General features: G+C 33.3%; 1 protein-coding gene and 1 pseudogene across 1 annotated transcript; one reads left to right on the forward strand and one right to left on the reverse strand.

Moving 5' to 3' along the window:
• Positions 1 to 1,755: 1,755 nt before the first annotated feature.
• Positions 1,756 to 2,818, forward strand: LOC143544573 (ethylene-responsive transcription factor ERF084 pseudogene; annotated as a pseudogene).
• A 7,702-nt stretch (positions 2,819 to 10,520) lies between these two features.
• On the reverse strand, positions 10,521 to 12,716 carry LOC143544574 (uncharacterized). Its single transcript, XM_077036651.1, has 5 exons — positions 12,462 to 12,716; positions 11,093 to 11,140; positions 10,941 to 11,003; positions 10,743 to 10,811; positions 10,521 to 10,664 (listed from the first exon to the last, which is right to left on the reverse strand). Exons 1-5 carry the CDS (start codon positions 12,714 to 12,716, stop codon positions 10,521 to 10,523), a joined length of 579 nt encoding a protein of 192 aa, XP_076892766.1.
• Between the last annotated feature and the right edge of the window lie 1,253 nt (positions 12,717 to 13,969).

A 13,969-nucleotide genomic window follows, 5' to 3' on the forward strand; every position in this document is an offset into this window, starting at 1 on the left:
TTTAGCCGTAGGAAAAAAACGCGAAAATCAGCCTACTCGTATAGTTAAACCAATGGCAATGGCATGCGGATTATCTGTTGTTTTTTAATGGAGAAGGTTTTTTTTTAAATTACTGTATCGTATTTTTATTATGTGATTAACCTTATCCTACCTAAACCGTTGAATCAACCCGAAAATTTTTGTACGTAATCCTATGAATTCGGAGCACTTAAAAACATTGAACCCATTGAAAAAAAAAATACAGGATCCGTCGTTGCTTAATTATAAGGCCTCATTTTTACTAGTCCCACATGCAACGAAATCTCATAAACAACCCTGGATTAAATGCTCATAAACTAGACTTGTCACCCATACATACCAGCAGTTGATCATGGCATTAAGCGCAAGTGGAAAATATATATATGTAGCACAAGCGTATACCACATGCTTTATGCATTCATTTAATAAATTCATATAATGTAGTCACGTATTTATTATATAAATATAGAGATGTAACACATTAAAAAGATTAGATGATCAAGCACTTGTATACTTTAGTAAAGCATGACGAACCAAATCTTGGGGTTGTGAGTAGGAATACTTCCATAGTTATTTAAATGAAATCTATATCTGATTGATAAATAGATGTATATCCAAACAAACCAAGTGTTGTGATGTCTCTCTATATCAACATTATTTCACTATCTTTAAAGTGTTCTCATATCCAATATTGATTCTTGCCTTTGCATGGCAAATGAAAGTGAAGGGTTTTGTGAATTTGTGGTACAAGACGTACTAGTTTCCTATCGATATATATCTCCATCGGCTATCACTACCGATACAGATATGTGTTGAAAATCTTAATATCAATTGTCATACATGCGTATTAGCTGAAATTTTATGAGTTAGCTATCATGAAGATAACATTCATTGACAAATTCTCTTAAACAGTCAAGGGTTTAGGTTCAAGTTTTGAAAGTAAAAAAATTGTCTTTGAAAAAATAATTAAGGTGTTCATGAAGGGAAAATTCTTAGAATAAGCATTTATGAAAACAAAGTTGTTTTAGGTATCATTTGCAAAAAATTTCAGAAATATGTATTATAAACTAGTCGTGACGAGTAGTTTATAGAACCAATTAAAACTTGCCGTGTGTCCTTAAACTACCGTAACGAGCACGTTCACTAATCATTTACTCGTCAAGACTAAATAAGTTTCAACCCTCATAATCAACGCCCACGAGTAATTCATAAGTGTTTAATTTAGTCGCGACGACTAGTTTACCCGGTTTACATTCCCTACATGAGTAGTTTATTAGTGGTTAACTCGTCGCGACTAGTTTAACCTTGTAATCTACTCGTCGCAACTAAAGGACTTATGAATTACCCGTGGACGTTGATTATGAGACATGAAACTTATTTAGTCGTGACGAGTAAATGATTAGTGAACGTGCTCGTTACGGTTAGTTTAACGACACGTGCCAAGTTCTAATTGGTTTCTACAAACTACTCGTCACGACTAGTTTATAATACATATTTCTAAATTTTTTACAAATGTTGCCTAATATTAGAAATTTGTTTCAAAAATACTTATTTTAGTAATTTTCCTGTTCATAAATCATAATAATTAATAAAAGTAAATTTAATAGATATCTATACAGACATCTAGAGTTCCTGTAGAGACAATAGAATATTATATATTTCATTCGTCTAGAAGAACGGGTCGGGTTGAAAGCGGGTATAAATAGTGGGCCTCATCACTCCCCATGCATACAAACCATGAACACCCTCTTCCACACACACCACTTTAACCCTAATTCAGTCCAACCCTTCTCTTTACTTCCACCAACTCCCACACAAAACCATCCTAATGATAATAATATCATGTCTGAAAACATTAACCCTCCTGTTCTTGAAGGCATAGCTGCCGTCGTCGGAGAACGTATACTGTTCGGAAAACCAGTAACCACAGCGGATGATGACGTCATAAAAGAAACCGAGTTCCAGCCGGCCAAGAAAGTCGGAGAGGAGAAGAGTTACCGAGGAGTAAGAAAGCGGCCGTGGGGACGCTGGTCGGCGGAGATACGCGACAGGATAGGGCGGTGCCGCCACTGGCTAGGTACCCATGGGTGGGCGCCCGGCTGGGGCACGCTTTTTAGAGGGCACAAAATTTTTTTAAAACAAACTCTTTATAAGCTCACTATTTTAGAACACAAGGATACATATAAGCGCACTTTTTTTATAATACCCGAACTCTTTATAAGTTTACTTTTTTAAATTATCCAAAGATTTATATGGTTCTTAAAATAATGTTAAAAACTTAAAAGTCCATTTCTTTTGATTAATCAATATTATACGTTATAAACTCATTCTAATACCGTAATTGTTGTTTAAAAAAATTAGTTTACATTCTTTAGTTTGTTAAGGCTTAGTGGCATATTTATTTCGGTTTGGTCGGGGCACGTGAATTTTCAGAGACGTCACTGCAGGTACGTTTGACACGGCGGAGGAAGCAGCGCGTGCTTACGACGCTGCAGCAAGGAGATTAAGAGGGTCTAAAGCTAGAACTAACTTTGAGATACCCTCGGTGTTTCCGTTGTCTGTTTCACCGACAACGTCCACGTCATCATCGTCGGAAGCGAAGAAGAGGAAGTGTCACGTGGTGACGTCAGTGGGACAACTGTTTAGTAAGTCTGGTACGATGTTGATGAGGAGGGAGATGAGTTACTATCCTGGTACGGGAACTAATGAAGTACTGAACGACAATTGTAATAATAATGATGTGGAAGTTGATTTGAATCGTGTTGGTACTTCGAAGAGAAGAGTTTGTACGTTGTATTAATGCAATGCAGTTTAAGTACTTATGTTAACGGTACTATATATATTATGACTAGCTATTATATTGTTTCTTTGTCGCATTTTGTTAATTTCATGTCACGTTGTCTACTTGTCTAGCTTTGGTGGTTTTCTCATTCTCTAACATAAACGTTAACAATGTGGATTTAATTATTTGAATAATAAAATTGGTATATTTTAAGATATAAATGTATGAATTTAAACATTAAAATTGGTCCGGGTTAGGGTCAGTATTTTTTTTTTTTTTTGCCAGTATTTATAACAATCCTATCATGCGTCAAATTTTTCGGGTCGTGTTGTGAACCCGAGATTAATTTGATTTGCTCAGGCAAAATAGATCGTCTGTTTCGTCAAGAGAGATGGCAATTAAGAATATCAATTGCCAATTTAGTTCCAACTTCCAAATCCAAAATTAGTTAAATTAATTTGATTTTAGTAAAAAATTTTACTTTTTTACTTGGGTTAAAAGTTCAATTGAGTCCGTCATAGCCCATTCGAAAAACTTTTTATAACTTTTAAATAAGTTAATAAATTACAAAACTTTAACTTACTAGTTTATCACTATCATATAAAAAATAAACCCATACACTTCTTTCAATAAGTTATAACTAGGTTAAAATAAGCAATCCCAAACGCACCATAACTAGTTAAACAATAGCTTTGATTTTATAATTGGGCCATTCACATTTGGGTTTCAATTTTTTATATTATATATATTTTTTTATTTAGATATTTAGTTAAAGATTTTATAGAAGTTTTATTTACTAAAATTTTCATGGGTAATGAGTTCAAATTTTTTTTATAATACCAATGGGTTCAATCGCCAAAAAAAATTGGTTCATTCGAAAATATCATGTTGCACGCTCTACATAGAACGTGAAAAAAGTTTAGTGTTGGGCAAACTCGACACCAAAAGGGCAGCTCCACCACTGCAACTCACAATTTACTTAATAAATCTATGTATGACTGCGGAGCTGGAATAACATGTCAGACACGACACAGCATGATAGGATACGATTACTTGTGGTGCTAGACATGAACATGACACGATAACTATTCGTGTCATCAAACACGAACACGAAGTTATTTAAGAATAGTTTACACGCCACAGTCTATTTGGGGACATGAAAAATGTCACATACATAATGAAACAAAAGTTGTCAAAAGTTATAAAAGTCGTAATACATAATTTTTAACATATTTGAAACACAAATCTAAATACAAGGCTTACCTATGACATATGCCCAATATTTTATAAAATTGTTAATTAATACATAATTTTTAACATATTTGAAACAAAAATCTAAGTACAAGACTTACCTATGACATAAATGCCCAATATTTTATTTTATTTTCTTAAATTAAAAATATAAACAGATTTAAATTAACATGTTAGGTGCTTAACCTGTTTAGACTTGAATTAAACTGTGTGTTACACATTTCAACCCATTTAATTAATACGCAAAATATGTTAAGTTTAAACCAAAACTTGTTTAACTATGTATTAGAAATTGTTAGCCCTAGATATATTTTTTTGTGGATAGTTATAAGTAAAAATGACTTTAGGAGTTTGTGTTACATGTTTAGTTAATCTGATAAACTAAGTACCCCTAATAGTTTTGTATTTAACCTATAATTTTAAATAAGCATCAATAATGTCATAAACTTTATCAATCAGCAACTTCTTACTCTTGTGTTATGATTGAAATAGTGAGCCCAGAAAAAGGTTGCAGAGATAGCAATGAAATGACAAGCATAGTATCACTGAATATACGTAATCCAAATCAAGCATTAGATTTAGAGAGAATTCCACGAATGGCCATGTGGTTTGAGTTAAATTTTATATACTTATTCTAAATTTTGCAAGCATCATCCCTGACTGTCGACTTTGGTTTCATTGTTGGTCCAAAAAGATAACTCAGTTAACTTTTGATGTTAAATGTTACACGTGAGGAGCATATTAGGGGTAGTTTGGTCAATTTAATTCTCTAATCTTCTCCTCTCTCCTCTTAAGAAAAACATTAGTTAACTCAGTTAACTTTTGATGTTAAATGTTACACGTGAAGAAAAACACTCATTTCCAACCTCAAACTTCAAGACCAGGTTATAATCCTGAAATTAAATATGGTTCTTTGTTCTTGTGGGTGTTTGACTATAATCCGAACATCATGGACTTCAAGAAATCAGCTCTGCGGTTCTACTGTTGTGCTAAAACGGTGAGTATTGATTTTCCCATTTTCGAATTCTATCTTTAAAATATAATTTTTCTAGTGTTATCTACAGGGAAGAAATTGTGGTTTTGTTGGATGGGTTGACCCATCATTGTGTCGTAGTGCTGTAGTTAAAAAGTTTTTTTTTTCTTTTTTCTTCTTTTTTTTTTTTGGTTATGTGGATGTTTTTTTTTTTTTTTTTTAGGGGGGGGGGGGGGGGTGGACCAAACTATCCATAGTGTCCTTCTCTGTAGCATTTAACACCAAAAATTAGCTAGGTTATCTTTTTGGATCAAAAATGAAATCAAAGTTGGTAGTTTGGACCAAGCATACAACTTTTAAACATTAAGGCCGATGTATAAAATTTTGTTCAAACGGCAGAGACTGTTCATGGAATTCTCTCTTAAATTTAATTATAACTTTCAGTTCACAAAATAATCTCACATAATAAGGTTTAGTTTAATTATATATTGAATGCATGTGATATATACCAGTTAAACCGTTCTAATGAACAAAGTTTTTTTCATGAGGAGCAATAATTCAAGTTAAACCGGTGTAGTTCATAATGAAAATTAATAGAAACTTGAGTTATTCCCAACTCTCACTTATTAGCCGGGATTAATCCTTAATTAAAAAATGATTACAAGCAGTCAACTTTTAAAATATTTTTCTTCAGCAATCTCATACATATTTTCCACGTCTTTAAAAGGCTAGCAGAATTACTTTTCAATTAGTATGGGATTCCTGAAGAAAAACACATTCAAAACTGAGACTATCTATAAACATTTCTTAAATTGAGATGAATCTCGGCTAATAGCCAAAAATTGGGATTATTAAATTCCAATAACCCTAAAAACGTTGGTATTAAGTATCTATAAATATGATTTGAAAGGATTAAAAAATCAGATGCTTAAGTTTGTACAGAAATTAAAAAGAATTCGGTCAATGATGATATTATGTGAGCAGTACAAGGGGGTAAGAATAGTAAATTCCATAGGATGAGTGCATATGCATCCAAGCTACATACCTTCAATAGTGAATAACAAAGGTTACTCTTACTCTTACTCTTACTCTCACTCTCACCCCCACTCCATAAATTCAAAGGAAAAAGGCAAAATAGTTGGGTAGGTCCACAAAATCTGGATCACTTTTAGCGTCTCAAGCAATTCACCAGCCAATCATTATTCATTGCTTGTCTTAAAATCATATCAAATATTGAGTCGTGGGTTTAAATTGATTAACACTGCATTTCAATATAGAAACTCAAAAATCTTTCAAAATTTTTTTTGTATCTTGTGGCGGGTTGATGAGTTTCTCGTTGGTGGGTTTAAAGCTTGAATCGTTCAACCCGAATATGACCAATATATTTATTTGTGTTAAAGATAGCAGCCAGAATCTGGCAATCTGCACACATTTAAAACTATTAACTGGTTTGTTATTATTAACGCCGGAAACATGTTAAACATAACTTAAATTTTATTAAAAATTAATATTTTTTTTATTAATATAGATAGATTTCTTTTTTTATATGTATATAAAAATAACACAACTCTGATTTTATTGTCGTAAAATTTTTAATAAGTTTATATATTTACAATATTGCAAAGCTTTTTCAACTTTATATGTTAATATAAGTTTTACACATACAGATTAAATAACATAAAATAAAATAACTTGCTAAAAGGCATACCATTACAAATTTATGGTTTTCATCAAATAGTATTGTTTTTACTTGCAATTAAGTTCGACCCAACTAACCCAGTTAAATTTGGTCGTTAAACCCATCAACATCCCCCTCACGTGGCAAGTTTCTCCTTAACTGGTTGTGTAATCGCTTGGCCCGTTTATTTGTCAAAAGTGTCATGATCGAAGCGCCGTGGATGAATTGTGTAATCCTCATTTATTCGTGTAGGGTTTGTGGAAGACGAAGGAAAGAACGACAAAGATGTAAGTGGGATTTGGGAATTTTGGATGAGGTTTATTTGGAGAGAAAAAGGACAAAATTGCCTCTCACGTGAGGGCCACACTTATGGGTTTAGCGGCTAGAGTTAACGGGGTTAGTTGAGTCGGGTTTAATTTCAAGTGAAAACAAAACAATTTGACAAAAACCGCAAATTTGAAACTATGAGACTGAAACCACATATTTGGTCAAACCACAAGGACGAAAACTGGGCCTAGGACGGTTTGTGTGTCCGGAACAACACGTTTCAGAACAATACAAGGACAAAAACCGTAGTTCACCCACATGGGTGGCACTATTCCTTCTCGTTTATGATTCTTCGCAGAATCATGGACTTCGCATTAGTTGTTCGTAGTTTAGTTTAGACGGGTCTTAAAAGGTTTGAGATGAACCGATTAGTACAATTTTTGGAATTACTTAATTGTACCAACTGGTTTGGTTTTGTTGGTTGGACCACCAAAACGGTTCGGTTTTGTTATCTGCTAGTTTGGCCTGTTTTATTTAGCAAGGAATTATACCTACAGATAGGGGTGAGCAAGAAACCGAATTAACCGAACCGAAACCGAATTAATCGAAAAAACCGAACCAAAGCATTAACCAACGGTTTATTTTTTGTTTTTTTGAAAAATCGAATTTTCGGTTTCGGTTCGGCTTTCCATTTTTAAAAAACTGAAAAAAACCGAACCGAACCGAACCGATATGTGTTTTTACTTAAATATTAATACAATTATATGTGTTTTTTAGATATTAGGACCGGAAACAAAACACCAAAAGGATCTACCGTTGATGGTGATGAGGATTATGAAGATGGTGAAAATTGGGAGTAAACTTTGAATATAAAGAATGAAGATTGGAACTAAACTTTTAGTGTTTTTTGATTAATCATTTTGTTGAATTTTAAACTCTAATACTCTTGTAAGTTTGTATTTGTTTGGTTTCACGTAACAAATACCTATTTTTGTTTTTTGGATCTAATATCATTTTCATTTTTTTGGAATTTTTTTTGCAATGTCTACACACACACACAAAATCCGATTATAACCGAACCGAAACCAAAAAACCAAAAACCGAACGGTTTGTGCATTTGAGAAACCGACTTTTCGGTTTCAGTTTCACCTAAAAACCAAACCGAACCGAACCGTGCTCAGCCCTACCTACAGATTTTGATAGTTCTATAAACTGATAGGTTTAAACGATCAAATCACACCTTTTGTGTATTAAAGGTTTATAAAAAAGAAAAATGAAACAAAAACTAATAACACGAAATTTGTTAAGCTAATACGTATTAAAATTAAAAAAAATGTTTATAAGGATCATATAATCCTTTGATTCCTCTACACGATAAAACTATATATATATTTTTTTTTAATATCCAAATTAAAAACAATTATGATTCTTAATATTTCCTTTGGTTCAGTTTCGACGCTCAGTATTGAATTATAGACCATAAACAGAACTGTAAAACCCAATTTTGCAAACTGTAGACTGCATCGATTCAATCCTAACCTAATAACCTTATCGATTTAGCTCGGTATGGATGGGTCGAACGGTTTCAATAGTTTTCTTTTAAATTCCTACTTTGCATTGTAGATTATCTAAGTTGCACTTAAAATTAAAATGACTAATATATGTTTAACGGAGCGCTTATAACAACTTTGTTTTGTACTATATATAATTTTATTAATTAGTTACTAATATAAAGAAAATACCAAAAGAAAGTTTGTTGGTTGGTTAATCTGACACGGTTCTTTTTCATGACTTTAGTTAAGCAAGCCAATTTTGATTTAAATTAACATTGTCATAGTGTAACTCGACACAATTGGAAAGAATACGAACCTAGAATTTTACAACTATTCAATTACAAGAAAATCGCTAAAAATTGTTCGTGTGGACTAAGGTCCTAGGTCCGACATGTAAGAGTGGGGTATGGACGTGCAATCATGTCCTGAAATTTACTTGTTTGATACAAAAACAAAACAAAGAAAAAAAACACATGTATGTATAATTATAATATAAAAACGTTGATATATATATATTAAAAGATGTTTTAATGGCATATAATAATTAATAGTAATATTAATGATGATAATAATAATAATAACATTAATGACAATAATAATAAGAAGAACTCAACACATATAATTTTCTTTTTAATTTTTTCGGAAAAAATGCACTACTAAACGGAAAACGTAGTGAGGCCCGGTCTATACCAATTAAAGATCCGCCAATGGACTTGCTAATTTAACATGTTAAACATGAACACAATCCGAGTTTTCACGCTATTGACTTGATTCTTTGCATTAGTTGCATTCTTCCTGATTTATCGAATGAGAGTTCCGAGGAGAAAGAAGAGTTCTTTTGTTTTCTTTGTAAGTTATTGTGCATTTGGTAACACCCATACAAACAGTCTATATTACAAATTGTTAAATGATTTAATTATGACAAATCAAAACTGACTATTTTTTGTCGGTTTCAGGTCCCGTTAACAATTACCATCCTAGATTATAAATTTTAGTTTTGGTACATTGACGGACCGGTTTTAATTTGGGTCCAAGAAAGGCCTTCATATAAAAAAAGAAAGTTGTATGTTATTGGGCCACGGTTTGGAAGTTAAATAGGGCTTCCAAGTTCCAACAACTGAACACCCTTTCGTTGTTCATCAAATTGAACAAGCATCCATTATTATGCATGTGGAATACAACATGTTATACATGGTTAATGTTAATATAAAGGGTAAACTTAATAACTAGTAGACATTAAATAGATCGTTGATGATCACATAAATTCTAACACTCAAACTACGGATGCACAAATTGAGTTTGAGGCCCAAATCAATTCGGTTAAAAGATGGTCAAAACCAATTTTCAGCCCCAGCTGGTTCGGTTTTTTGGATCGATAATTAACCAGTTCTGGTTTTAACCGGTTTCATAATCATTTTCGGCTTAGGTTAAAACCGGCTTTATATATTCACCTCTAATCCTCATTGTTCTTAGAACTTCACATTAGGTACAGGTTTTGGGATATTCGAGTTCTAGCATTGTCGATTCAGTGTTCTGCATCATTTATGTTTGAATTATAAATTTATAATCAAAATAAAACTAAATCATAATATGTGGAAGATTGTGCTATGAGCTCCAGTCAATGTAATAAATTTACAAGATATAAATTTCATCCATCATAGAAGTTAAATACTGCATAGAACATCATAGCTCGAACATGAACCGAATTAAAGAGTCTCCAAAGGTCCACTCGATAAACCTTTCTATTAATAGATGTGTTTGTCTTTTTGTAACTTAAGTCCTTAATTATCACGAGTTGATTAAAAAAATTTAGCATTGAGTTGATTTTGATACAAATTAATGTACACAAAAGGAAATGAAATAGTGTCCAACTACATCTAAAAAGGGTTATATAGAATTTTTGCACTATAATCCTCAAGTTACTTTCATTAAGTTATCTTAAATCCGATGTTAGAACTTATTTTCCTATTCTTGAATATACGAGTTTATTCTATGCTCTTAATAACTCACAATCGCATCCTCCCCGAAAGGAACATTGAGATCAGGAAGGACAATTCTGCCATTTTGCCCGTCAACCATTTTGAAGTGGCTGTTTGTGGTCGCCTTTGGTCTCTCGCCTTGTGTCTCTACTTGCATATCCAACTAAATGCAAAAGTACAGTCATAAAACTTATATTAGTGTTTTGAGTTAACTATGGAGAGATTATTACAATTATTTTACCTTAATCTTCTTTAGCGTCACGTTCTCCTTTATCTGTTTTGCATATTTAGCCTGTAGTGCTGCGAGTTTCTTCATTAAAAAGTAACAAAAATTAATGACCGTTAAATTATATAAATAATAGCGAGTACGTTTGATTAGAGGTCTCAGGTTTAAATTCGGCTTTTTCCGGCCTTAAAAAAATGTGTTTAATTAACCTACCATTTTCAAATGATGTTGTTCCTCCACTAATACAACTTCTTCCGTCTTAAGTGCCACCAAAGTCTAGAAACAGTAAATGGATAAAACTATGTTAACTAGATATTAAGATCACTTATGATATAGTTAATAACGGTACATGACTAATAACTTACTTTCTTCTTTCTTGACCTCTTAGTTGAGGTTTCACAAGGTGGCGTGGCCTGCAAGTATCATCCCAAAATAACTCAACAATTATAGTTACATGACACATTGTGTACATAGGTAATGACAAGTTACACACAAAACAAAGAAGCTGAACTTAAATTTGAATCAAACTATAAAAGTGTATGGTGACAAGTGATTAGATCTTGGGTAAAGCACTAAAGCTACAAGACCTTGACAACTTTGTATAAAGCCATATTCTTTAGACATTTTCAAATAAAATAAACTGATAAAAACATTCTTTTCCCATTCATATGTTTTAAGCACATGCAAACATGTCACGGTGTGCGAGTTACTCGTTCTAAAATCATTGTCTTAATTAAATTTAATAGTAAAACAACAACAATAATAATAAGAGTAAGCTGCAGTTTTCGTCCCTATGGTCTAACCAAATCTGCAATTTTAGTCCAATAGTTTCAAATTTGCGATTTTCGTCCCTATGGTTTCATTTCACTTGCAATTAAAATCGATCACACTAACCCCGTTTAGTCTAGCCGTTCACGTGAGGGGCAGTTTTGTCCTTTTTTCTCCCCAAATAAACCCCAGCTCTAATTCGAAGCCCTCTCACGTGAGAGGCCGAGGTGTATTTGAGTAAAAAGGACAAAAATGCCCCTAACGTGAGGGGTACGCTGATGAGTTTAACTGCCAGACTTAACGGGGTTAGTGAGATCGGGTTTAGTTGCAAGTGAAATGAAAGCACAGGAACAAAAATAATCAATTTAAAACTATTGGACTAAAACAGCTATTGGAACAAACCATATGGATGAGATTACTCTAGTAGTAGTAGTAATAATAATATATAAACTTTTGAGACTTGAATACAATTTATTACTAGAGCAAAAATATCACAAAATAAGCATGACTAAAAGGACAATCAGTAGCCAACACACGCACCAAACTGAAACACAGACCTTTACTTGCCACGAAAACACGCCACCGTTACAAGCATAAGCCCAAATGACCAAAACACCCCTAACTACCCCACACATTTACAACCTGGAAGGTAGATAGATGGATATAATTTCGACCTATTATGTTATGCACACGAGTCATCATATCATTTCATCACGTAAAATGTCATAAACACCCTTCAACATAAAAGCTGTTCAGAAGCAGAGACAGGGATTAAACCGTTCAAGGGTAGAATAGTCATTTCCGAAACGGAATAACCGTCGTCATAAGGCTGGTCAAAATGATTAACCGCATCGAATAACACAACAACCAAATGATGACTCGTAATAAATAAGTTAATAACCATCGGAAAACCATACGTACGGTTGCCGGAGACGTAACGCGTATCCATAATAAGCAATAACAAACCTTAGATCTCGAGGTATCAGCAATTGCAGCACAGCAGCTGCCGGAAGTGGCAGCGGTCCACGATAACGGAGTGGTAGGGCTAGCCCTAGGCGGTTCGGATTTGGTACTGGACCGGCGTTGACGAACGGTCCAGCAGTGCAGTGGTTCCGGTCTGCGACGCTTTGGCGGCGGTGGTGCTGCTCGGAGGTTAAGGAGGATTTGTGCGACGGCGGTGGTGTCCGCCATGGCGACGGTGAGCCAGTCGTCTTGAGTCATGGTGGGAGTGTGTGAAAGTGAAAGAGTGGAAAGGAAGAAAGGTGTGGAGTTATATTATTATGAAGGAAGGAGTGGATTGGAGTTGGGTGGGACCCACATGCAGACTGTTATTTTCTTATTGAACCCATTATTTTTTTTTATTATTTTAATAATATTTTGTTGTTTTTAGTGTGATGGTACTTTCTTTCTCTTCTTCTTTTGTACCTTTTTTTAGACTGCGTGTTTTTTGTTTAAATGGAAACCCTTGGGTGTGATTTGTCATTGTATTGGATTATTGGATTGGTAGGGGTCTGGTTTTCATATTTCCATGCTATTGTTTAAAAGAAGCTTGAGCTCGTTCAAGCAAAGGTAATATCGTTTGCTGGCTTGCTAGTTAGCTTGGTTTGTAAATAAATCGAGCAAAAGCCATCAATAAATAAGTTCTTGCCAGTTCAATAACATTTGTTAAATATTTCATATTAAAAGAAAGTTAGATGTGATAGTTTTATTAAAAAGTAGCTTCACGTTGCGTATTATAAATTATAACAACTGAAAAAGATTATTGTGGATAGAACTCAAAGTGTGGTGATAACGTGTTTAGAAACAAGTTTAAGGTGTTAACCATAGATTTTTTAAAATTTTGAAACTCTGTTCAGAATATGGTACGAACTCATGTGATCACTTTCAATATCAATCCATCGGATATTAATCTCGAAGGTAAACTCTCAAATGTATACATTTAAATTGATCTTTTATATAGAATTTTACGTTGTAAAAACACATCACGTCTCTCGCGTACTAAAATTCTTTAAAGTCGTATAAGAATTACTCATAGTACAAATTACATCCAATAAAATTTAAAGGTATGTTTAACATGTTTCTCTAACAAACTAACGTAACTCTTCTTTTTCAAGACATGCACGACTCCGGTTCTTTCTAAGAGGGACACCAAAACACTAAGCATTATCATTGTTTTGTGTTTGATATCAAGTTCATCATCCTTATCACGAATAAAAACACTTATTTGTGACAAACACTTTATCTAGAGAAATTAAATACGATTATTGTATGGTATTTACATATTTATTAGATGATTTTGTAGAAAGAAAAATCTATATGTATTTTACTAATTGTCTTTTTCTTTTTCTTTTTTTTTTTAGGGGTGGGGGGGGGGTTGTTTGTTGTGGGTAATTATGAATACGATCCGTACTTCAAAATACAAGTTGCAGTTATATTATAATGGTTATTGGATATCTACTTTCAAATGTAACTTG

The sequence above is a fragment of the Bidens hawaiensis genome, unplaced genomic scaffold, assembly GCF_021521415.1.
Source record: "Bidens hawaiensis isolate Kalapana, Puna unplaced genomic scaffold, B.hawaiensis_p1.1 tig00013629_1, whole genome shotgun sequence".
NCBI lineage: Eukaryota > Viridiplantae > Streptophyta > Magnoliopsida > Asterales > Asteraceae > Bidens > Bidens hawaiensis.